At 44.4% G+C, this 24,634-nt stretch overlaps 1 protein-coding gene across 2 annotated transcripts in view; it reads right to left on the bottom strand.

Moving 5' to 3' along the window:
• The window catches only part of LOC149360361 (uncharacterized), a 121,541-nt gene that overhangs the window by 35,075 nt on the left and 61,832 nt on the right, over positions 1-24,634 (bottom strand). For both annotated transcript variants that reach the window (XM_089572298.1, XM_089572299.1), the window contains exons 20-27: positions 23,521-23,724; positions 20,280-20,422; positions 16,823-16,937; positions 14,127-14,318; positions 7,530-7,730; positions 6,552-6,625; positions 4,997-5,204; positions 296-528 (exon numbers count right to left, since the gene is read on the bottom strand). In XM_089572298.1, coding sequence (XP_089428424.1) covers positions 296-528; positions 4,997-5,204; positions 6,552-6,625; positions 7,530-7,730; positions 14,127-14,318; positions 16,823-16,937; positions 20,280-20,422; positions 23,521-23,724 — 1,370 coding nt within the window. The remainder of the gene's footprint in view (positions 1-295; positions 529-4,996; positions 5,205-6,551; positions 6,626-7,529; positions 7,731-14,126; positions 14,319-16,822; positions 16,938-20,279; positions 20,423-23,520; positions 23,725-24,634) is intronic.

Genomic DNA, 24,634 nt, shown 5'->3' with positions numbered 1-24,634 from the left:
CATTTCTCGCCTCTTCGAAATTTCTGAGCACCAAGTATCTACGCCAACTGCTGCAGAGGCAGCGTCAGCACAGCCTCATGAAGCTGAAAGGTAGAACTTTGCGGACAACAATATCTAGCTGCTGTTGTCGTAACGTTCCTTTCAGCGAACACAGCCTGCATTTCGTCTACATCTGTGAATATTACTGATTTTAAGGCTTATTGTCTGAAGTGTTATGTTCGTGTTTCCTTTGACGCTGACGGTGCACCTAGTCACACTCTGCTGGGTGAAATAGGTAATTTACTGCATCACTTACCTTTTCTGTTATGGCCTTAGCTAGGTTTACTCCCTTTCGGAAGTTTGAAGATCCTATCCTGGCCGACTGGTCAAATACGAAGTATACGATGGTCCTCGTGGTAGGGATGACCAGGTTGAGGCGTCTGGCCTTTTGAGCGCCTGGGGCCCCGTCCGGCTGTGTACGTATGACCTTGTTAAGCTTGCTAGCGTTCCTAGAGCGCTCGGCGTTAGGTGTAGAGTCGAGGCGAGTCTCTAGACACAAAAGGAGTGTCAAAAGGTAAAACGTTACATGGACGGTGAGTCATTGGATGCGACATTTCTGCGAATGGAGTTGGTTTTACTTTCGACGACTACTTTGATAGTTTTAATCTTATTAGTTTTTTGCTGTAATCTGAGCCTTCACACACGCGACAGATTTAATCTCGAAGGTGAAGGTGAGCGAAGACGGATAGATGAGACGTGTCGTTTTAGAACATGCTGGAGGACGGGAGGACGGGAGGAAAGGGGCTGGGGGTGGTGCTTCTGGAGGGCAGCTGGCTGTCCTCCTGCTGTTCGAATTCGATTCCGCAGTCAGTATTTCGTTCCTCTGCTTCATAGACTTTTAGGGCATGGAGGCCTTCTGGAGGTAGAAGGTGGCGGGGTTGAGGTGGGGAAGTGGATCGAGAGTCAGGGTGGGTGGGCAGCCCTTTAGCTAGAGAGCTGGTGAAGGGAAATGTCTAGTGCTTCTGGAAGAGGGTGGAGGTCTCACTTTCCGAGGCTACAGATCGACTCTGCCAGTTTCGTATGGTGACACTAAACTCAGCGACAGCTTTTCTTGGGAATGAAGCGAAGGCTACGAGGGCGGATTGTTCGTAAATTTTCATTACGCAAACTATTTCGGCGCCTCCACAGAAGGTTTGGCCGCCTGACGCGTTGCTCTATCCGCGGCAGCTCCACTGCGTTGCTGGAGTAGCTGTCGCCATCTATGGAAGGTTATTGTAACTAGCCATGCCTAGAAAACTTGTTGCAATAAAGAAAACTGGTTTTACCCTGGCTTTCAGCTTTAAAGTTGAAAATTTTGTTAGAAATCTGTTAAAATAATGAATCTTGAAAATCTTCTGAGTTTTAAGTGAAAACTCCAATATCTGCCAGTGGGGTTATATTGAGCTGCATGGAAAGAAAGAGCGTTTTGGCTCTGTAGCCTCCCCTCAACTGCCAAGAAATGTTGCCATGGAGTATGGTAATGCATATGCAGTAAGGAATGAAGAGCTACGTGGTCGACGAAAATATCACAAGTAGCACTGCAGTTTTGCAAAGTGCAATTATCGTCTGAATCCTCCCAATGCAAGGACTACAGTCGAGTTCACTTATAACGACCCTGACGGCCAGGAGCATTGTGGTCGTTGTACGCTGAGTTTGTATTAGATCAGCACAAGTGATATTTACTATTTTCTAAAAAAATTGTTATCCACGTAGTCTTCTCTACGAAAGTGATTTCCAAGCTCTCCATTGCAGGCATGTGCTCCTGGAAGAGGCCATTGCAGCCGACAACGTGCTTTAGGAACTATAGTGCATTACTAACTGCGAGTGAAGCATTCACGGCAAATAGCAGCAGGCGTTTTCTTAATTTCTCATTCTCGACCAAGTAGGAATGTGGCGCAAAGAAGCTAGGGCAGCGCAGGTGAGCACAGAGCAAGGCATACCACGTGACTGCTATTCTCAGCCCCTCATATCTCTGTAATTGCTTGATCCTGAAGATAACTCAATTTTCGCTAAGCAGCCTACGCAGGTATGAAAACCTGTACCACCAAAGTAAGAATCAACCATTCAGCTCTACATTGAATGACAGCAAATATTCAAATGTGCTTCATAAACCACTAAAACGCGCAAAAAGGAACTTCATTGAAAATTGTATCTTCGAAGCAGGTAACAACATCGAAAGACAGTGCTAATTTTAAATTCATTTCTTAATAAAGCATCTAGCAATGCAGGAATACCTTATGGCGGTATAGCATTCACCGGCATGCATTCACACTTTCTTTGCCGATTCACCTCAGATAGCAGCATCGACACATGTTCATAGTCGTCTCCACGTTCCACATTCGTTTTTCCTTCCGCATGCCTTATCATAAGAAGTGCGCGCATATATTCTTAATCTAAAACCTACTACTTGCGGCATCGATAACGCCCATATGCATCATATTACTGAAGTTATTGAACTGATCACCGATATCTTTACTCGGATAGTAATTTTAATTTTCAAGCTGGTTACCTTTCCAAGGAATTAAAACAGCAAAATTATCCCGCTATCTAAAAAGAACGAACAATACCCTTAAAACTAACTAAACGGCCATATTCATTCTTCTCTCCAACTGCTTCCACAAATTTAATCTATTTTCACCTAGGTAGTTTGGTTTTCGCCCAGGGTATTCTACTCACATGGCCTTAATAGCGCTTACTGTTAAATTCAAAGTGAAAATTGATCAAGGAAAACTAGTTGAATCCGTGTTTATAGACTTCACTATAGCATTCTACACCATTGATCTTGACATTCTTTTCAGCAAACTTCCTTCAAATGGCTTAACCAGCGCCGCCCTAGAAATACTCCGACGTTACCAACTGAACCGAGCAAGTAATGGCCATAGGATATGTTCATTTCGAATCAAAGATCGTTAATATAGGTGTTCCTCAAGTTCCCATACTCGGTCCTCTTCTATTTTTAATATTCACTGAAGATTTACCTTCATGCCTTTCTTCGTCACCAAAGTGTCTTTTGTACTCAGATGACACAACTGTGTTTACGTCTCACGATAGCATCAACGCATTAACTGACGCACTAAAGGAAGAATTACCTAATTTAAATATATAGTGCCAAAATATTAAGCTGGTAAATACACCTTCCAAGACTAAGTACACGGTTTTAGTTCGCGAAAAAAGAATCGAGACAACGTAACTAATTTTCATCAACTTTCAAGAAATTTGTCCCAGTGATCACTGTACGTTCCTTCGTGTAGAACTTGACACATTTTGGAAGTTGACTGTTCCTATTACACAAATTAAACGAAAGACTGCATATGGCTTACGTATTCTACAAACGCTCATAATTACTTCAGCACCTCTACGCCAGTAACGCTTTTTTATTATGCCTACATCCACAGTGATCTCAATTACTGTATTAGTTCTGAGGGCTTACGTATCAGATTCATCTATCTCCTCTTGAACACACACAAAATCAAGCTGTCCGATTCACGAAAATATTCATCATATTATTCATGTCACTCCACTTTTGAATGAACCACATATTCTTCCGATTAATTTGCTAATAAAATATAACTTGGGAATCACTGTAATTCGTTTCGTCTTTAATACAATTTGCTTTATATTATCGGTAAACCAGCCTGAAAAATTCTAATATCACGCTTTTTTCTCTACACAACAACTTTCTGCGACCAAAAGTACGCGCTAACTTCTCTTAATAGACTTAGATTTGCAGCAATTAAATACTGCAATGGCCAACCCTCCACCATTAATTGCTCACCGTTCATTACTTGATACAAACAGTCGTCTTTTTTTCTCTAACAAAGAACATCATTGTGTATCTTCTTGCGGGGATGCTATTCCTGTGTTTTTAAATGTTTTTATTGCTTTTTTATTCATTTCTTGTGGCAATACTGGTACCGCAGTTGTTTCGCTAATTTATGCGGGAGGTTTTCTCCTTTCTCAAAGAATAACCACATACTATGTGTTTGTTGCACCGCGAAATGTTATCAACTGATTAGAGTGAAGCATACCCGTGTCGGCTCAAAGGTCATCGAGGTATTGTTAAGAAACCTAACTTTTACTAGGGCATCTTCAGAACTACGGCTTTTTTTAATCTTTATCCTATAGATGAAAGGAATGCGTCAGTTGCTGCATTTGATGCTGCTAGCGCTAATGACCTAAATGATCCGCATGTAGAAGGGCGCGTGCTCTTCATCATGCTCATAGAGTAAACAACAAATACTTTCTAAGCCCCTAAGCATAAAGGCGAGAGTCTTACATTTTTTTGCCAACCCATGTAATAATAACTAACCGTCAAGAAGCGCATATCTAGTTGCCTGGGTCAGTGAACACGTAAATTACGCTTTCGGGTACGCGGCGGTGGTATATATCTGCAAAACCTGTACTTTCGCACAATATTTCGAGCTTAGCAACGCTAAACCAGTGAGCCATTTTTTCAGTTAGCTGCCGGCTGACCGAGCGCCGCCGGCACAAAGTATCACTCGCAGCAACCTGAAAATCTGTGGCGCACTTCATTTTTGTGTATCGAGTATCATTAAAATAGACGATATACCGATAATGCATTTTCGATGCCGATGCTGCGAAACTTTAATTTCTGGCAAGCGGTACCGAGTACCGATACACAAATTGAGTTGAAAAATACTATCGAAGGTATGTGTATCTTCGATAATGCCCATGACTGTTTTTTATCAAGGCACCCTGGCAATGGCATGAACTACTGCCATTTATGTCGCCTCTCTCCTAATTAATCCGAAATACCCAGCGCCTGCGAGATAATAAAACACGCATCATATCGGTCGACAGTATTAGTACTGGCTCAATTATTTCAACACAGAACTCCAAACGTTTCGTCCTATTGTCCTTCAAAGGTTTTCTTAGCGCTGAAATTTACCCTATTCGTTATGATGTGATGTATCATTCTCTCTTTTTATATGAAATAAAGAGTGCATTAGCACGATACCTGTGTGCAATATTCGTCCTGTGGCACTTCCTTCGAATTGCTTGTTGCTTAGAACTTCATCTTGTATTGGGTCAGTTTTGTCGGCTAGCACTGTACTGCCAGCACCAATGTGTTGCATGATCCAGGGCACATAGTATGACACCTTGGTGTAGTAGGTGTAGGAATTGTTTTCGCATCTGCCATGTGGTGCCCAGCTCACGATGCCAATCTGTAAACAGGTAGAGCCAACGTAATTAAGTCGCATTGTCACGCACCGTTTCTCCATGAAACCATAATAGCGTAATTCAATATTTAGCAACATTTGTCAAATGTTTAGGGGAACCCCCCAAGGTGGAATAGATTTGTAATATGGGAGTAGCAGCATTAAGAGCAGCAAAGGGAATAGCAAATTAGCAACATTGTTTACATTTTAAATGTCAGGCGTTATAAGAACCTGGAATACTGCGCATTGCTGACAGTTGTGTTGCGACTGGGAAAGACTTGGGAAAGTCTTTGCACTGCGCACGTCTGCCAGCTGCCTCTCTAGAAAAAGGCGATGATGGAGTGAGTTTTAATGTCGCTAGGAAAACAATGCCACACCCAAATTCATCAGTTCGCGAAGATTTTCAGAGTATGGGACACTTCACGTTCTCATGCCAAAAGTCCCCAGGTCACAAAGTTTCATTTTGTTTATGAATATTTTCGGCCCTGGGTGGCTCTAACATAAGCAGTAGCAAACTCATAAGTTAGGACTATAATAAATTGAACTAATGCGAAGAAGGGCAAGTTTTACGGCACAAGTACGTACACCATATAAACAACCAGAACTACTGCCTGAAATGCAATAAGTTTGGTCTCAAAGGTAGGTAGCAACCTGCACCGAAAAGAGAATGAAATTGTCCTGAAATGCAGCTTTGACATGGCAGGATAATGGGTTTAGGAATATCCTCGGGGGTTGCATAGGTAACTCACGCTTTCTAAACGGTAACATCTCATTAGCATCTACAAGATGGCAACCACTGACCACGAAGGACACCGTACATGTTTCATGAATAGTTTTGGAGCTGAAAATTTTGCCCACGTCCGAGGTCAAGGCGAATCCCAAGCCGAAACCACCCTTGTTCTAATCAAATATTTGGGGTCTCACATATATAACGTCGATGACTACAGGCGGCGGAGGGCTCACTAGTAGCTTCTAAAGTCGCACCGACGGATCATCACAGGAAGGCGCGTTAGGCGCGGCGGTGTTTCCCATACGCAAGCGTTTACAATAGACGTCTTCTGGCTGTCGAGCTTGATGTTAACAAAAATGCACTGCTATGCTGGATGAAAATGTGCGTCGGGCGTATTTGCAAGCGCTCTCCTCTTTTTTTCTGACCAGGCGCTTTTGGCAAACTGCTGGCGCCTTAGAGGTCTTAGAAGGAAACACCCAGCGTAGTACCATATGACTGGCTCATTGTCCGAAGTGCCTGTGGCTCTCAGCACGCTTGGGGCACTGATAAGTAAGTCTCAACAGAAGGCAAAAGTGCACGTTTGCTCAAGAGACCTTTTAAATCGCACATTGAAGGCGACCCACCTGCGTCCATACGGTCTCCTCACCGGGCACGCCTTTCATGAGCGGCCCGCCGCTGTCTCCTGCGCACGCTTCACCTAAGCAAAACAGAAAACACTCACAGACTCAGATGGTCAGACGACACGAACTGCGTAAGCGGAATGTACATTAAGGATGATCTTTTCCACTTGATGGTTTACCTTTATGCCGCACCCCATTGCCTGAAAGTTGCGCCAGCTTATTTAGCTTTACTTTGGCTAGCTTTGTCCACCTTAATAACTCTTTGATGCCAACGCACTGCTTAAAAGGGAGAAACTCTGCCATAATTTTGTGCGAAGCCTCGGAGTAACACGGGTAAGCTCGGATTAGTTAAGAGAAGAGCTGTGCAAGCTGCAACCAATGGGCGGAAGTACGGGTAAGTTCAGAGGAGCACCGCACCAGCTGTAACCAATGGGTTGGTTTATTCGGGTTTAACGTCCCAAAGCAACTCAGGCTATGAGGGATGCCGTAGTGAAGGGCTCCGGAAATTTCGACCACCTGAGGTCCTTTAACGTACACTGAGATCGCACAGTACTCAGGCCTCTAGAATTTCTCCTCCAAAGAAATTCAACCGCCGCGGCCGGGATCGAACCCGCGTCCTTCGGGTCAGCAGCCGAGCGCCATAACCACTGAGCCACTGCGGCGGCCATATATATATTCTTGTTTTCCTGTCTTCCCTACATGCTTTTTTTTTCAACGCTTCAAAAGTTTTCGGAGACCAAGACAGCTTATGGGGGAAAAATGACGAGAAAATGTCTAAGTTTTGTTCAAGAAAGTTTTGTAAAGTTAAGTTTATTTTAGTCCCTAGAACGCGCGGTGCACTTTTTTGAGCAGACTATACAGTGCCCTCGAAAAGAGCAGCCCAAATCTTTGTGCCAACTCTGTTCAAAGGAGAAGGGCGCAAACAAAACCACAAAGAAACGCTGTAAAACCGAGACAGAATGCAATGGCGCAGTCGCTTACCTTTTTCCGATTTGGCGCACATCATATACCGGGCGTAGTAGTGAGTGCCTTTTTTCGAACAGTCGGCTTTGAAGCCGATTTGCGTTTCAAGCTGTTTCAGATCATCAGATGGTGTCTTCGCACTTTTGTCTATAGCCCCCCAGCCAGCGACAATGGCTGTTTCGTTTGGCTTGTAGAAAGTCAAATCAGCTCTAAGATGTCCTGCAGTGAGAATTAACAGAAGGGGATGGTTATATGTCATACTTTCTCCAAATGTTTGCAGTCCACATGCGAGGCGTTTAAAGCAACTTATGCAGGGATGCAATCCAGGTGATTCTCCTTAGATGCAAAGTATTCTAAAGACGATTTACAGGGCGATAGTTAGGACGCCATCACATTTGGCAATGTGATTACGGCGCCATTTCTTGCCTTGAGGACCACTGCATTAGAAATGTTGTGGCGAAGGCGCACGCCTTATTGAATAGAAGCGAACTATATAGCTTCATCAATATCTGAAAAGTAAAATCCAAAAAAGGGTTGCCTTCATAATTTTACTGCTTGCAACAAGAGAAGGCAGTCTTGGAAAACGCGCAAAAAAGGAAATATCTCCAGGATGAGAATTTATGCAAAACGTTTCTTAAGTTTTAAGAGGAAATTGAACATATTTTTTAAAGCTGCAGTGCCAACCCAGACATCAACGTTGGCAAGATAAGAATCTCGAGGGTACTAGGGTTGAGGGAGGTCCTAGTTGATATGAAACAAGTATGTTTCGTATCGACGACGGGAAAGGCATACGGCGACGCCGATGGCCATGGTTTCGAATTTCTCCTACGTGCTCTGTGAGTGTACGCAGAGACATCGGCATCAGCTGTTCTCTTCACAACCGCTTCTCAAGTTTTGTTCCCCAATGAACAAGGCAGCACCCAAGGGATGCAGTCGCGGGTGGACCTGTTTGTCTTTGTGACTCCGGTTAGCAGCGCGACAGTTGTCGCGATTTCAGTCTTTTTACAGCGAGACCTGCTATATTTACGCTTCTGACGCCCAATCCAGGGACTTCAGGGTGTTTAATGATCTTTTCTTTAGGATTTCTCATGACCTGAGTTCTACAGGCAGTGCCGCAGGCGGCAGCGCGCAGATGCTGGTTTTACCTTTACGTTGCTTGCTCATTAAAATGCGGAGAAATGACTTCAATGTACTGTATAGTAATCTCACAAGAATCTCCTGTGCTGTTTTTAACATGATAGCGTAGGTGTCCAGTGTCTAAGAGAAGCCACCGTTGCGGTCGGCTGTGATCGAACAATCCGTGAAAAGATCCCCAGAGAAGCAACGTAGGTGGGCCACCTACGTTACCCTGTGACGTCTTAGCAACATGCCCGCCAGATTGTGACCGAACCGGCCATCATGGCAGGTGCAAGTTAATGATTGGTCACGAGAAGTTGTTCGGAAAAAGCAACCTTGGCATCACAAGCCCACACGTCACACGCCCGCCATTTAATGGCAGTGGCGCATCATTTAACCACAGCACAACTGCGTCAGGAGTGGTATAAGAAATCCCAGAGATAAAGCAGTATGAAGTAGATAATGACGAATGCCGCATGAACATTACTAACGAAGCCAATCGCACTCTTGGTTGCCTCCGTCGAAACTTGCGCCTAGTCTCTACATCCGTGAAAACACTTACTTATCTTACATTTATCAGACCTAAAATTGAATACGAATGCTCAATCTGGGATCCCCATCAGGCTAATCTTTATAACACCCTCGAAGCTGTCCAAAATCGCGCTGCCAGGTTTATTTTTCTCAAACTACTCCTATCATTCCAGTGTCACTGCACTCAAATCACGGGCTAATCTTACTAATCTTGAAAAGCGACGCTGCATCTTAAGGCTGTGCCTTTTTCACAAGTTCTACCATACGCCACTCAGTGTTTCAACAATCTTACCAGTTCACCGACAATTTAGCTGCACCAGCCATCCTAAAGCCGTCTATCTGCCCCCAGCACAGACCACAGCCCATCTTCGTTCCTTTATTGTTCCGACAGCTCGGGACTGGAACAAACTGCCTGTCGACGCTGTGCACCAATCCGACCCACATTCCTTCAAGACTGCCATTGAACCACTCTTCACTTGAACATTACGCCCATCCCTCATGTAATACCCCACACCAAGGGGCATTTGACGTACTAATAATAAATAAAAAAAATAAATAAAAATATATATGGGCATTAACCCACTAAGACTGTCGCGTCATACCCTAAGGCGGGGCTTTAGAGTCTGCTCCAGTTAGCTACCGCAATATGGGGTAACTGCGCCGCGTCTCACAGCAACCGGGCAATCGCCTGTGAGACAATCCGCCGATTGACTGGGCAATCGGCTGGCTAGCTCGCTCTGAGCCAAGCTAAGCCATCAGCTTTGCTTATCAGATCTTTTACTGTTTTCTGCTGTAACGAGAGCTGACGGAGCGTGTGGGCTTCGTTCCTTGAGGCTGGAGCTCACACTTTCAGCGCGGAACACGGGAGAGTTCTGCTACCGTCGCCTCAGGTTATTGGATCCTGGACTGCACCTCCGTCTTGCATGTGATGCAGCGCGTCGTGAAGCAACATTACTGTGTCGTGTATGGCTCGGCGTTGCCTTCACAAATAAGTACGCTTTCCGGATCGCGATGCCCGACAGCCCTTCTTGTGTAAACTATGCCTGTGAAGAGACAACCACTCATGCCTTATGCGAGGGCCCTGTCTTTGTGACCAAAAGAAATAAGCTGAGTTTTCCTCTAGACTGCCTTGATACTCGCCCTTTCACAGAGGCCAATATCCTCGGTCCGTGGCCACAACAGTCGACTGCCATCAAGGCTTAAAAGGCACTGTTTTGTTTTTTGAGAGAGACTGCCTTGATTGACAGATTGTGACTGTTTCCGGCTCCTCCTCTCTTCCCTCTTTAACCCCCTCATTTTCTTCCCCTGTGCAGGGTAGCCAACCGGAATCCTTTCTGGTTAACATCCCTGCCTTTCTCCTCTCTCTGTATCTATCTTCCTGTTGTTTTCTGCTTGTATTGCGGTTTTTCTCAAGCGTCTTGTGTGAGTGCGCTGGACTGTCGTTTTTCCCTCCATGCGCTTGTTCCCAGCTTATAAGCTAACCACAACTCGCATATTTATGTGTGGGATATATAAGAGGTCTTCCTAATTTCAAGGCAAACAAATTGAAGTGATCTCACAGAGCCTCACCTTGCCAAATTTAACGGACAGAATTTCTGGGCAGTTTCAAACGTCATTCAGTGTGCGGCTAGACGAACGGTGCGGTTTCTATGTAGCTTTTGTGTGAATGAGAATATTAAATATTAAATTCTTTTTGCCTAGAAATATTATTTCCATGCATAAAAATTATTCCGGTCACTGCTGGCTCAGACATATTTGTGTACTAATAACTCGAAATATATATTGCCAGCAGATGCCTAACACTTTGAGTGGTTTTACGATTGCTTTAGAGATTGTATAGCTATTTTTGAATAGCTATTTGCTAAATTTGAAATGTTATTCTTTTTTCCCTTTGTTTTTGTAAGGCAAACTTTTCGTGCTAACAGAGGAGGTATTTATATGAATCAAATAAAAGCTATAGCAGCAAACTTTCAAGCTCGGATTCTTCACGAGTCGGCGCTTGCGTACGTCTTTTTTTGCCGCGGCAGAAAGCAAGGTGGGCGGCTGAGATTAAGAAGTTTGAGAGGATAGGGTGGCCGCAGCTGGCACAGGACAAAGGAATATGAAAAACGCGTTTGTCCTGCAGTGGGCTTAGTAAGATTGATGATCATGACTATTTATGATAATGATGATGATATACTGTTCATCTCGTCACCAAGAGCAGATATAAGCCCGAAACTTTGGGCAGGAAACAAGCAGCAGATTTCCGGGATGCCAGATCCATGCTAGCCGTTTTCGTCTATTGGCCAAGTCCTCTGGATGCTCAGTGGTCCGCCACCTTCGTGAGAATTTATTCTTAGACCCGTCCAGAGCGCATGACTTCCCTCGCTGCTCTCGAGAAATTAGGAGCCGCCTCCAACAACCGCTTCTCTTCAAGTTGAACAGTGCAAAGACAGATCAAAAATGACAAAGACAGCAAATTGCACACGAAAGACAAGTTTCAGCAAAGGGCGTCAGTTTGCGTGAAATGGCTGAGTGATCTAAGACATCGAGAATCTAATTCAGGAGTGCATTTAAATGCTGCATTTCCTCCTTTCTTTGTCCGCATATGCTTGTTCCACTGTACGTCGACAGCATGCCAAAACTTGAGCAAATAAAACACAAGCGGAAAGGTATAGTTACGAGCAGAATTCAAGCCCACGCCTTTAGGTTGCCAGTATGCGTAGGTAATGGAAGCTCACCGGACATAAGCGCAAGAGCAAGGTATCGAGATAGTTGATACTGCATTCGGAAAGAAAACAGCACATAGAACGATCACCCGTTCATACTTGTCAATTTCGGGCATCTTTATTTTATTCTCCTTCGTGCCTTCGCGGTTGTAACGCTTTCACTTACCCTGTTGGCCACGTGCTTTATCGTTTTCACCTGTCTTTACCTCTTTTTACCCGACTTTTATACCTGTTACGACGTGCAAACTGTCAGATCTTATCGCTTTTATCTTCAGTTTTACGCCCCCTTCCGTATCCTATTTTCTTTCTAAGTTGACTAAACTGATTCTGGACGATTGCTCAGCATTCCACATTGTTTCATTCCTTCCTACGGCCTATTTATACGCGTTGTTCCGAAATAAAATTTCAATTGTAAGTCAGCGCTTGCGTGCGTCTTTTTGTTCCGTAACCTCATTCTAAGATCTGTTTTCTTTTGGTGCGTAGAGGCTGTTGCTGAGATCATAGGAGGAAGGAGGAGGAGAGTGCTGGAGCCTGTCGACTGGCTCCAACTGGGTCACTAACACTGCCACGTGCAGACAGATGGGAGTTGATGGAAATAAATGCACAGGAAAGGATTGATAGAATAGGCGCGCATCGAAACAACCACGTACACTTACGCGATCACGTCGGCTGAGCACCAAATACACCCTTCACAGGATTTCGAAGACCAAGAACTACATATGCAAATGCATACGTAGTTCTCGGTCTTCGAAGAAACAAAATATTCTCTCCATTGGAGAAACCCACTCATTATGAACAGTTAGATGAGATCACGTGTTAGCACATAACACTTTAATGTTCCACAGTGCTTGTAACTATCAGAACATGTGCAAATTTCGCGTAACTTGCCATTTATGCGAGTTCGTACACATAATCTATCAAAACATGAAATACAGCGGAGTACTTGCCCTATCGGATACTTTCTAAAACGAGTCCATTTCCACGCTTTAACTTACACACCTATGGGCCAAGATTTACCATTTGTATGCCCTGCAAAAGCTTTTAAAGCTGAAAATAAACTTCAGTTCTCTAATATAGGCTGTGTTGAGTACAACCAACCAAAATTTTGATAAGCAGAGTTTTGTTTAGTCGGCTCAACATACATTGGGTTCATGTTGGTTTCCAGTTCATTCAACAAAAGCTCAACAAGGCGTCAACTCAAGCTCAAAAGTCATTTCTGTAAGAATATGTTCCCGTGGACTCATTGTTTGAGGACCTGCAGGCCCGTCTGAGGCTCGTTACCACAAAGGCCCACTTAGGCCATAACTTTTTCATAAGACACAATAAGGTCTTCCATCCTATTCATTGGTCGGAGGTGGGCAATAAAGGGACTCCGGTTATAAAACACTACGCTGATAACCATAGGCTGCTGGAGTAATTTCGGAGTAAGCTCTTTATACATCTGTCTGTGCGCCATGATGCAATAACTGCAGCCTTTGATCAAATTTCTATACGACTAGCCTCTAAAGCGGAACTTCACATGTACTGTTGAGTTTGGGATGCCCCCCCCCCCCCCCCCCTCTGCCTGTGTGGATTAAGGCAGCTCGCGCTCCCCTCCTGCCTAAGTGGATTAAGGCAGCGACCTTCCAGGACCGTGGGACCACGGTGGCAGCGGCGAAAGTCAAAGACCGCCGAAGGCCGAAGATGCGGCGACGATGGCGGCGTTCCGTGGCCGAGTCGACCCTCGGGTCAACGAACAGAGTGGTGGTGTGCTGAGTGAAAGACAGCAGTGTTTACTTACGGAGCCTCTACCCTCTCCCATCAACCGAGCTGCGAAGGAGCGGGACAGCCAGCACCGCCCAGCCGTGGGTGGTACCCCCGGAGTCCACGTCTGCCCATGCGATTGGACGTCATTCTCCGAACTATATTCCCCAGACAGGGATCTGGGGAATCCGTGCGTTATTTAACGGGTGTTGTTTTGAGACTCCCGAGCACTCCTGTTGACTCCTAAAGAAGTTCCCTCACACTGAGAGTCCCTCTCAGTTGCTCTCTTATGTAAATAACGTAAATATTCCTGCATAAAGTTCTCTCCTTCTTTGTCTATCTCTTCATAACCCCGTCTCCCGCCTACCTCGTCCCTTCTCCGGCCCGACCACGTTCACCCGATCCTAATAGTACCACAACACGAATCTCAAGATGATAGCGTGGGCGCCGAACTGACAAAAAGAGCAGGTGGGGAATAATAAGTGCACCTCAGCAAACTGCTTCCTTTGAACCTCACCTCTGGCAGGCGGAAGGCAGATGGGGCGGATATACTTTTCATATGCAATATCTTCTTCGAGCTCTAGAAGAGCGATGTCATGTAGAAATCTCTTGGGGTTGTAGTGCTCGTGCACGACGATGCGCTTAACAGCAATTTTTTTTGACTGGATTTCGGTTCCTAAGCTTTCGTTTTCCTTCGTTGTCAGCAAACCTGGAAACACAGACCATATAGACGCATTCAAAAGATTACCTCGAGAGATTAACACAGCGACGCACTGCTACGCGACCTTAGCTGACCTCTGTTATTGTGCGCAAAATACCTCCGCACGTATTCCATACAAGACTACCGCTGTTTCTCTTTAAACTATTTTGCAATCAAGTGTGCTTTTCGTTAAAAATGTTGGCTTCCAAGGCTGTTATCGATATTTTTGAAGTAACCTTATAGCTCCTAGACATGCAAAGCCAACGCATGCTTAATGCACTGCGAATCGTCTTCTTTTTAGGTCTCTTTGGAATTACGTGGGTTAGAAGAATTCAGACATTTTCTATTCGCTCTGACCTACAATCATGCGCAAGACCGCGTGTCCACGCAGTCTGCGTGGCCGTCAAGAAAAGCTACTTGAGAACGCATGCTGAAAATGGAGCATTTTCTGTTCGCTCCGACCTACAATCATGCTCAAGACCGCGTTTTCACGCAGTCTGCGTGGCCGTTAAGAACAGCTACTTGAGAACGCATGCTGAAAATGGAGCATTTTCTGTTCGTTCCGACCTACAATCATACTCAAGACCGCGTGTTCACGCAGTCTGTGTGGCTGTCAAGAGCAGCTATTTGAGAAGGCATGCTGAAAATGGAGCATTTTCTGTTCGCTCCGACCTACAATCATACTCAAGACCGCGTGTTCACGCAGTCTGTGTGGCAGTCAAGAGCAGCTACTTGAGAAGGCATGCTGAAAATGGAGCATTTTCTGTTCACTCCGACCTACAATCATACTCAAGACCGCGTGTTCACGCAGTCTGTGTGGCCGTCAAGAACAGCTACTTGAGAACGCATGCTGAAAATGGAGCATTTTCTGTTCCCTCCGACTTACAATCATACTCAAGACCGTGCGTTCACGCAGTCTGTGAGGCCGTCAAGAACAGCTACTTGAGAACGCGTGCTGAAAATGGAGCATTTTCTGTTCGCTCCGATCTACAATCACACTCAGACCTCGTGTGCAGGGGAACCAAATCGCACCAAATGTAATGTTGATTTAACAGGGATGACTGAAAAAAGAAGAGCCGTGACACTGAAACAGAATGAAAGTTGCGATTGAGTGAAAAAATTTAAAAATATCACATAGATATATAGTCTACGCGTAGATAATTCAACAAAACTTCTGTTTGGGCTAGATAGCGCCTGTCCTGTGTGTATCCTCCTCTTGTGTGCGTTTTTCGTGCGCGCTTAAATTTCATTTCATTTCTACGCGTAGAGCCCGGCTTAAAATTACTTCTGGGCTGTAGTGAGCAATGCAGCAAAACTGCGCCAGCTTTGATATACGCGCATTGTCTGTCGTTCGAATAGGCCCGCAAGTATTGTCTAGGCGCCCATGGAGCCAACTTCGTGCTTATTCATTGTAAGGATGTATACTATCATGATTTTGGAAGCGCGTCTGTTTTTTCCCCGCAGCATAGGGCAAAATACAGCATTATGGGTTTTCAAAAGATTCGCTGTGCTTTCTTTCAGCTGGACGTTATCTGTTTTTTGAGCTTTTTGGCATGACGGCAGGAAATATTTCAGCAGTTTTATTTAGACCTGTCTTTAATAAAAGGTAGAAGACGATTTGAGTATTTGTGTCGCGTTTTACCCACTCTTCCCTATGTGCGTGTAAGGGCAGGTCATGTAGTTCTTGTGGTCATTTATTTGATTCACAGCGCTCACATGAACAGGCTCACAAATTGACATTCGGGCAGTCGTGCCGTTGGCAACTTCCCTAATGCACATTACTGGGAAAGGATAAAGTAAATTATTTAAAAACGAGTAAAAAATACAAAAAATATTCTACAGCTTTCCTAGATTTCAGAACCCCATAATCTTAGGATGTAAAAAATATTAGGCAGTTAATTTCCCGCTTTTAGTTCAAAGTGAATTTTTGCCAGACACTTAATCTTCTGAAAAGAATAACAGAAGAATTGCAATTCCACGACGCAGAAACTTCTGAGGTAGCTTTTCTCGGGTCGAGTGGCTAGATTGTTAAAGGATAGATTGAGAATAAACGTCGCAGCATCTCGTAATATTGCTTAATTTACTTTAATTATGCGACAACTTTTAAGGCCCTATGAGCTTTGTAGTACAGCGCTGTGCAAGAGCTATATTCTCGAAATTTCTCTACAAGCCTTGGCCACCGAGTGGGCCGCTCAGGTCGCCGCCAGCCATGGTTTGGTGGCCATCTAGCGCGGACCGTCTGCATCTGCATTTTTGGCGGAATAAATGTTTTCCAATCCAATCTAGCTCAATGTCCTCATTTTCGCCTCGTTTACGTTTTTTTAATGAGCTGGAATTTACTATTTGGTGTCCTTGAGCTTTTTTTTTTTTGCCGTGGGTCATAATGAAGCTAAAGACGGCTTTCTTGAGAAAGGTTCGCAAGATTAACAACGCGCAGGATGATTGCTGCCGTGGCGTAAAGAGAGATAGTACTTAACGCGGTGAAGTAATGAATGGCTTAATATTGAGCTTACCTGCTAAGAGGTGAACTTCCTCGGGAGCCAAATACGTTACCTCCGATTTAAGGTGCATGCAGTGCGCAGCTGTCAGCACCCAGTTCCTTGCTATTATGCTTCCGCCGCAGAGGCCCTATAATATAGACAAACCAACTAACCACACACTTCGATATAGGAGGTGAGGTCACGTGGAATTTTTTCCACTCTTTGTTGGCAGCCTAGTTGCTTCTAATAGAGAAGTGATATGCGCGGCAAGCGATAACCCACTGCTAACTTATGTTTTTTCAGGTTTGTTATTTGTTCTTAAATACAGGTTTGTGTGTACGAAGGGGGCGGAAACAGCAATGAAAACACGAGAACATAACTGAATCGAAAAAACTGCGACGAACTAAATAGAGGAAAATGCGAGACACAGAGCAAACATACAACTACATGAATTTAATTTATAGAAGTTTGCTTTGCATCATATACTCTCATTTTGGAGGAAAATAAGCATAAAAAGACAGCAACGCAAATGCTCCTCAAGGAAAACTTCGGTGCTATAACGCTCCAAACGGCGACCTGAAGACTTCATTTATATGAAGAAGTCCAATAGCCTTATAATTTTTACCATTGACCCAAACAGCTGTGTTCTCATATTAAAGAGTTCAAAGTGTGTTGTACCGGTGCTCGCAAAACTTTCATATGTAGCAGCATTAAAATACATAACACAGTACTGCAGTTTTTTTTTATTTGTGTCAGTTAGATTGCAATGATGTACAGTCGCCTTTAATGGTCGGGTTATTTCTAAGGGTTGGCCGTCCAGCTCGAACCGAAAAACAACGATAAAAGTGTGCCGAATTCATTTCTTGAAACACGGTTGTATGCGAAAAAATTACGAGGAACTTTAGCAGCTAAAGTGGTGAAAGGCGAAAGCCTGAGTACTGCATTCTGCTACGCGATTGTTTACTGCACATTTTGTTGGTGCATTAATTAACTGCCAATTAATGTCGCTTAAGCTTCGCCCTTAGGAGTGGAACGCGAAAGCGTGTTGTAGCACTGCCTCGGAGTCCAAGGAACGCCACCACCCGTTCGGCGCGATGCGTTGCCCTTTGAACGCAACGCTTTTTGAGGAAAAGAAATGGGGCTGTAATTCTCTGTCATCTCGGTGGACACCTGAGCCGCACCGTACAGGAAGGGATGAAGTGTAAGTGAAAGAAGAGGGGCCGTAATGAAGAAAATGAAAATTGTATTCGAGGAAAGGAAATTACGCAGTGACTGTCCCACATATCTCAGTAGACACTAGTCGAAAATTGTATTTGAGGAAAGGAAGTTGCGCAGTAACTGGCTCACATATTTCTGTGGACACCGGTCAAAATTCGTGCGCAGTGACGTCACGACAATTTGGACCAATCTGAAACGCGCACAAATGCGCCTTGCTCATCGGTAAATTGGTTTTTGAGGAAAGGAAATGTATCTGTCTCTCATATCTCGGTGGACACCTAAACCTCGCCGTAACGGGAAGGAAGAAAGATGGGAGTGAACGAAGACACCGTATTCACTAGACGCATCTTTGTTCATTCCAAACCATCCAGCTGGCATGGCGGAGTGGTAGCGTGCTCGACTCGCACTCCGGATACCGGGGTTCGATTCCCAAGCTCGGCCAATTTCCTACTCCGTTTTATTTATCTGGTCTGACTTGAAAAATTAATAAGGCTAATTGGTTAAGTAAGCAATTAACTACACTCAGTCCCACTTACTTGGAGCATCACTATACGATCCCTTTAATTGGTTGCATGGTTACTAGCCAAAGTACAATTGGCCCCGTTTGAAATTCGCGCACTGTGACGTCACGACCATTTCGACCAATTGAAAAGCGTGACATTTCTGTCGACAGCTCCTGCTTACAACGATGAGGCATTAAAGGCTTCCGCCTTAAAAGTAAGTTTTTCAGGGATGCATGCCACCGCTACATACCCAGATATCCACTACCAGTTAGAGTAGGTTCCAGGAAAAAAATGATAATAGTTCTGTCACTAGGAATCTGGTAAGACAACGATTTTGAAATTTATTGCCGTAAATCAGTATTTGTCAGTGTTAAACCGTTGATCCGCGAACCCACTATATTTTTTCGTCTCAGCTAAACGCTGTCGGTCAGCTTATAGTCCGCCTACTAAGGCTTATCACCGGCTCAGGACCGTCGCTTCATCAAGTATGTTTTCTTACTGCGTGCAATTACGCTGACAACAATGGAGCCGCAACCAGTACCAAAATGAAACTATGCATAAACGGAGCAGAAGTTTCGTATACTAGCTTCCTCGACGGTTAAGTGGCACTTACGTCGTTGCCGTAAGCACGCTGGCCATACGATGCTGGCCCATTTACGTTTTTGTCTCACGACCCCATAATTTTACATCGACGTTCTTACTTTTTACTGATACCGCGCAACTTCCTTTAGCAAGAATATAACTCTTAATACGACTATTTGTCTCTTAATAATAAATCCTGCGGCAATAATAAATAAAGTAAATTCTACGGAAGTTTTAACTACTCCACATGGACATCATACATTTATTCGAAAAGAAACGAAAATTCCTACACAGAAAATGGTGCTCGCCGAGAAAAACCGAAAGCTACATTCCGAAATAAACACGGCAAAATTTACGCCGAATTCCCCAAAAACAAAAACGGGAAAGTCCGTCCTTTAGTTGTGTCACTTCTCAGCAAAGGTTAGGGGTGCAATTAGCTATCATTATCTGTCACAATGCGATAGCACAGCGCCACTATATTACAGTTGCTTTACTTCCAATGTACCACGCGCTACATAAATTTAGTGGGCACATACGGCCCTCTTATCCGTACGCGAAGATTTTCGGAAGCGCGCAAGGACCCTGCGTATGGCTCCATGCAAACGGAGATCTTGGCACGACCGCACGTGGCCCAGTGCAGCTGCCGACAGCCGCCTCGTCTCCCATGAGCCCCGGATGATAACATGGTGCGGGACGGAAGATCCCTCTCAACCAATGAAAATTACGTTGCACAGGACAGGCTCTCTTTGCTATGAGGCTTATATTGCTACCGCAATAAAACAGTAGTCTCATGCTGAGTATGTTTTTCACTGACACATTAGCGTCACTTGGTAAAGCAGTTACTACTGGCTGGGTGAATGTTGCTGACTAATGAAAAATGCCGCAGTTTTTCCTCCAGCTTGCCGTTTTGATCAGTGTATTTCTGGTACAAGAGCACCGTACTGCTTGACGAGGTTTCCCTATTATGGATCGTAGTGTGAGTAACGATTGCATAGTAGATACACCGAGTGATACATCTGGTACAACGGAACCGAAACATAATCTGCACACACGAAATGAGGGAAGGCATAAGAAAAGAACAACGTTTGAAACGAGGACCGTAGCAGCGTTGAGTATAAGGGTGAACGCGTCTCCAGAGGACACAGTTCTTCCGCAAGGCATGGCCTGAAAAGCGAGAAAATTATTACCTTTTCGGGCAGATTTATCTTCACCATCCACGCCCATGAGGTAACCGCGCCTACTCCGCCATACACGAGACCCCGAGGAGCGTCGTCTTCATGTAGACCACTGCGCCAGTGGTGAAGGTTGCTGACGCCACACGTGCTGTAGTCTGCGGAAGAGACCGGTAAACACATCTCTAAAAAGGAGGATAGTGTAGATAGCGAATTAATCAACGAGTGATTCTACCTCCGGAACGAAATCGACGGTAGGATAAGAAGATTTCTTACCGCCTGCTTGTAGTGCAAGCAGGCGACGCTCAGCCCGTTGACTGCACCAACCATTTCTACCTACTTGTGCCCTTCTTTATAAAGAGTACAACGCGATCTCCGAAGGATGAAGTGGTCCAGGTCTATAAGCAGACGTAATGTCTACATCAGCATTCTTTACAATACGTCTCATATGCTAACAAACAATGAGAAATAAGATAAAATTCTATGCTTAAATTTGGAGCATAATGTTGAATTTAAAAGCTTCAGGTCAAGGCAGAAAGTGCTCGTAAGCACTTTTCGTAAAGTAAATTTCGCGTGGCCCTTTTTTCCAGCCTAAGATAAAGACCACAGAATCTAAAACTTATCGCCTAACTATTCGCGTCAGCAAATGTTCCGGGATGATCGCGGATGCTTTGTTTTATTAAAATCATAATGGTGCAGAAGCAGTACACTCCCGCCGCCGTGCAGTAATTTCGTGCAGTCCAACCTGGTTGTAACTGTGCTGCACCATCGACATTCATGCAAAACTAAGCGCTCGCACTCATCGTAGATCCTTCGTTCTCTCCTCGAACCTCTTACGGTGTCTGTGCGTAAGCAATTTTGTGCACTTGGGGCATATTTGCGAGTGATCATGCAGTATGAGCGCATAGTGGAGTCAAAATTTTTCTCTCTTGTGGGCTCTAAGCTTACAAAAAAAAGTTGACAGCCCGTCCGGCTACCCCCTATATAACACGAATTTCATGGACAGCTGTCAATTTGTCTGCACAGAACACCCCTGCCAAACCTATACCGGGAGCAGGAATTCAGGTTACAGAGCGGTAACAAGGCTATAACTTTTTTTCTTATCTTCAACATCGAAAGACAAAGACAGATGGCTGGCATTGCCTTCATAGATCTTTGCCGCTGGTACAGTGTTTACCAATACATAGTAACAGACCGCCTGTCTCCCTGCCTTCACAACTGACCAATTAACACTAATGCCGATCGTCAATTCGCATGCACACACCGCGTCAGCCTATTTTTTAACAGGATAGCTAAGCGGGCGAGTTGGTCATACATTATGCAAAAAACAGCGCGAACAAACGGGGACGAAGGGAAGAATACATAGAAAAAAGCGCTGACTCTCTACTAAAGTTTAATAAGCGTGTTTCCTGTGATTAAACTTTAGTTGAGAGTCAGCGCTTGTTCTTGTGTATTCTTCCTTTCGTCCCCGTTTGTTCGCGCTGTTTTTTTTCATAAAGTATTTTTTATTTATTAAGATAAAAAGTTGGCTATATTTAAAAGAAACTACCATGCACAAGAAAGATCGTGCTGAGATTAACTAGCGCTACTTCCGTCAAATGTCCCTCAGCAGTCAAGAAAATACGGCCTGACCCGATAAAAAACAATCAGACTTTGTGCCCAGGTTTCAGATTCCAATGGAGTGGAGGTTTTCGAGTTGGTCATTTGCTTTTATGTACGTATGGCCTTACTGGAAGTGGCGTTTATAGAAATCAAGCTCTTTATTTACTAGATGCGAACACCAACTTGATGTGACTGGAGGAGGGCATCGTGCAGGTGAACAATAAACGGCTAGAGCCTCTGCTTTCTTGTGCGCCAGTTGCCATTTCTGCAGCGATATTATATACGTATGGAAATATACTACCTCTTGGAGGAGGGCATCGTGCAGGTGAACAATAAACGGCTAGAGCCTCTGCTTTCTTGCGCGCCAGTTGCCATTTCTGCAGCGATTATATACGTATGGAAATATACTACTTCTTGTTTGGACCTGAGTATTTAAAAACAGTCTACGGTACTTTACGTTTCCTGGTGTATCGAAAATCTCCCGTATATTACGTGCCTTCAAGTCTGGTGCAAAAAGTGACGTCGGTGACTGCAGGACTCTCCCTCCATTTCGTTACGTTTTCTGAAAAATCTTAGCTCATCATGAGATTGTGTATTCCTCTGTACAAAAGGACCTCGTTCCTTGTCAACACACCTTAAAACGTGGTCCCTCTACTAGGGCATGAATGGCTGACGTATAGACAGTATTGAATGAGAACGATATGCTGCTTTATGTCAGCCAGAATACAATCGCGCGAGGCACCAATGCGAGGCGGGGCACAACTGGGATGCTCCTAATTGCCTTCGTCATCGGCGACAGGGACCGGCTGTGCTGCGTGAGACCGGACCTCTCGCGTGGCATAGAGCAAGGCGCCCCAGCAGTCTTCTGGAAGATTCAGCTTGTTGCTCTCTATTGTTGCATATGTAAGATCTTGAATGTATAAACAACTCGTTGCTGCTTGTCCCCTCGTTCTCTCAGATATTGTGCTTCCACTGTTGCTCGCCTGCGTACGTATATCGACGACTAATACTATTATGGAAGTCTTAATGGACAGACATCCTTAGGGTACAGAGTAACTAACGGCGGGCCCCAAGACTCTCTGGTCGTCCCCTTCATTTTTTTTACTAATGATGTTGCTGAGTTCATACAAAACTACTCTTTCCCCGTAGTCGCACGGCGTAATGTATATCTTGTAGAAATCAATCGGAAGGGAATTGGAAACTGCATGGAATACGTAAGTCAAGCCTCCGGAAGTGCTCCTACTTTGCGCCCTACACATACTGCAAAAGCAATAGAAAATTGTTGTATTTACCACCTCGAACCGAAACATGCGATATTAGAGGCGCCACAGTGGAGGGTTCCGAATTTATTTAGACTACCTAGGATTGTTTAACATGCACTGACTTCGTTCGAACAGCACGCGGTTTTTTTTATTTGTATTTCGCCTCCATGATAGTATGGACGCTGCTGGCGGGATCGAATCTGCGAAATTATTATCACCAGTCGAATGCCAGTCACTAAGCCACCACCACGGGCTAGTACATATATTTCATATTACAGTAATTCCGTATGTACAAATTACCTTGCCACGAGAATCCACCAAATTATAAAGGCCCATATAAAATCATGTCATAGGCATTCCAAGAAAGAAATCAGCTTGAAAGTATTACTTACCGATAGTGCTGTTGGCGACTTCGTCAGCAATCCAATGGAAGGCGTCGTAATCTTTAAGCACAAATAGGTGAGCAAGGGATGTGACGAGTTTATCGAGGCCTTTTTTTCGGGAGTTACCCATTATAGTGATGCAATAAATAGTGACTCCCTGGTTTTTCAACTCAGTGGCCAGGTTTTCTGTTCTACGTTGAATGGGTTCGTTACCTGCACAAAAGAAAAAAAGTGAAATGTTAGCCATTAACACAAACAATCAATATATTTCTTCTCGGGCCACTATGAACATTGTTCTACACAGACCTAGTCAACGGGCACTTATGGCTCAAGTGTATATTTAAGTTGTACTGGAGTGCCTAACAACTGAGTAGAATATCGGGCATCGCAGTTGGTAGAAAATGCTGAAAAAAAAACGATTTGGGGTAATGAAAGCCTCACGCAAAATGTGCAAGAAAACTTCACGGTGCTCTGTTCTTATCAAGAAATTTATTTTCTAGTTGAGGAGCCATCTTCATTAAAACATTTTTTTATTGCGTTCTACGACAATGACTTCAATTCTACACGTCGTACTTCGCGCAAGTATGTGTGGAAATTTTAGGCAATCAAAATGGACTAGTTTCCCAATACTTCGGCAGTAGAAGGTGGCTCGGGCAACAAGGTCCGTGAAAATCTTTATAGTTCATGCATTTAAAGCGTCACTAGCACCCATCCTGAGCGGGTGCGATTCGTTCGAACGCACTTAACATACCAGCGAGACCTGCCCAGTACATTTGCAGAACTAAAAGGGGCACAGGAACAGCGAAGTATCAATAACAACGAAACGAATTTGCATTTATACACGTCGTGATGTGAGTGTTAAGATAGAAAGGGTCGCACTTTCAGTAACGGCTTAAACTCCACGGCCAGGCATATAAAGACTAGGCAATACACGGATCATGTTCAAATAGTACAGTGCTCCTTGTGAGTAAGTGAACATTATGGGAGCATATTAATTTCTTGCTCTTGGATGGCAGGTTGAGGTGAAAGGACTAGAGCGCTGCAAAACACGGCCGACACAACGTCTGCATTGAAAGATGAACGGACGGACGAACGCACATGTGGAAAGACAGATATAAAGCGG

This window comes from Amblyomma mixtum, chromosome 2, assembly GCF_055824585.1.
Source record: "Amblyomma mixtum isolate Tamu chromosome 2, ASM5582458v1, whole genome shotgun sequence".
Taxonomy (NCBI): Eukaryota; Metazoa; Arthropoda; class Arachnida; order Ixodida; family Ixodidae; genus Amblyomma; species Amblyomma mixtum.
This window is presented reverse-complemented; position numbering and strand designations above follow the sequence as displayed.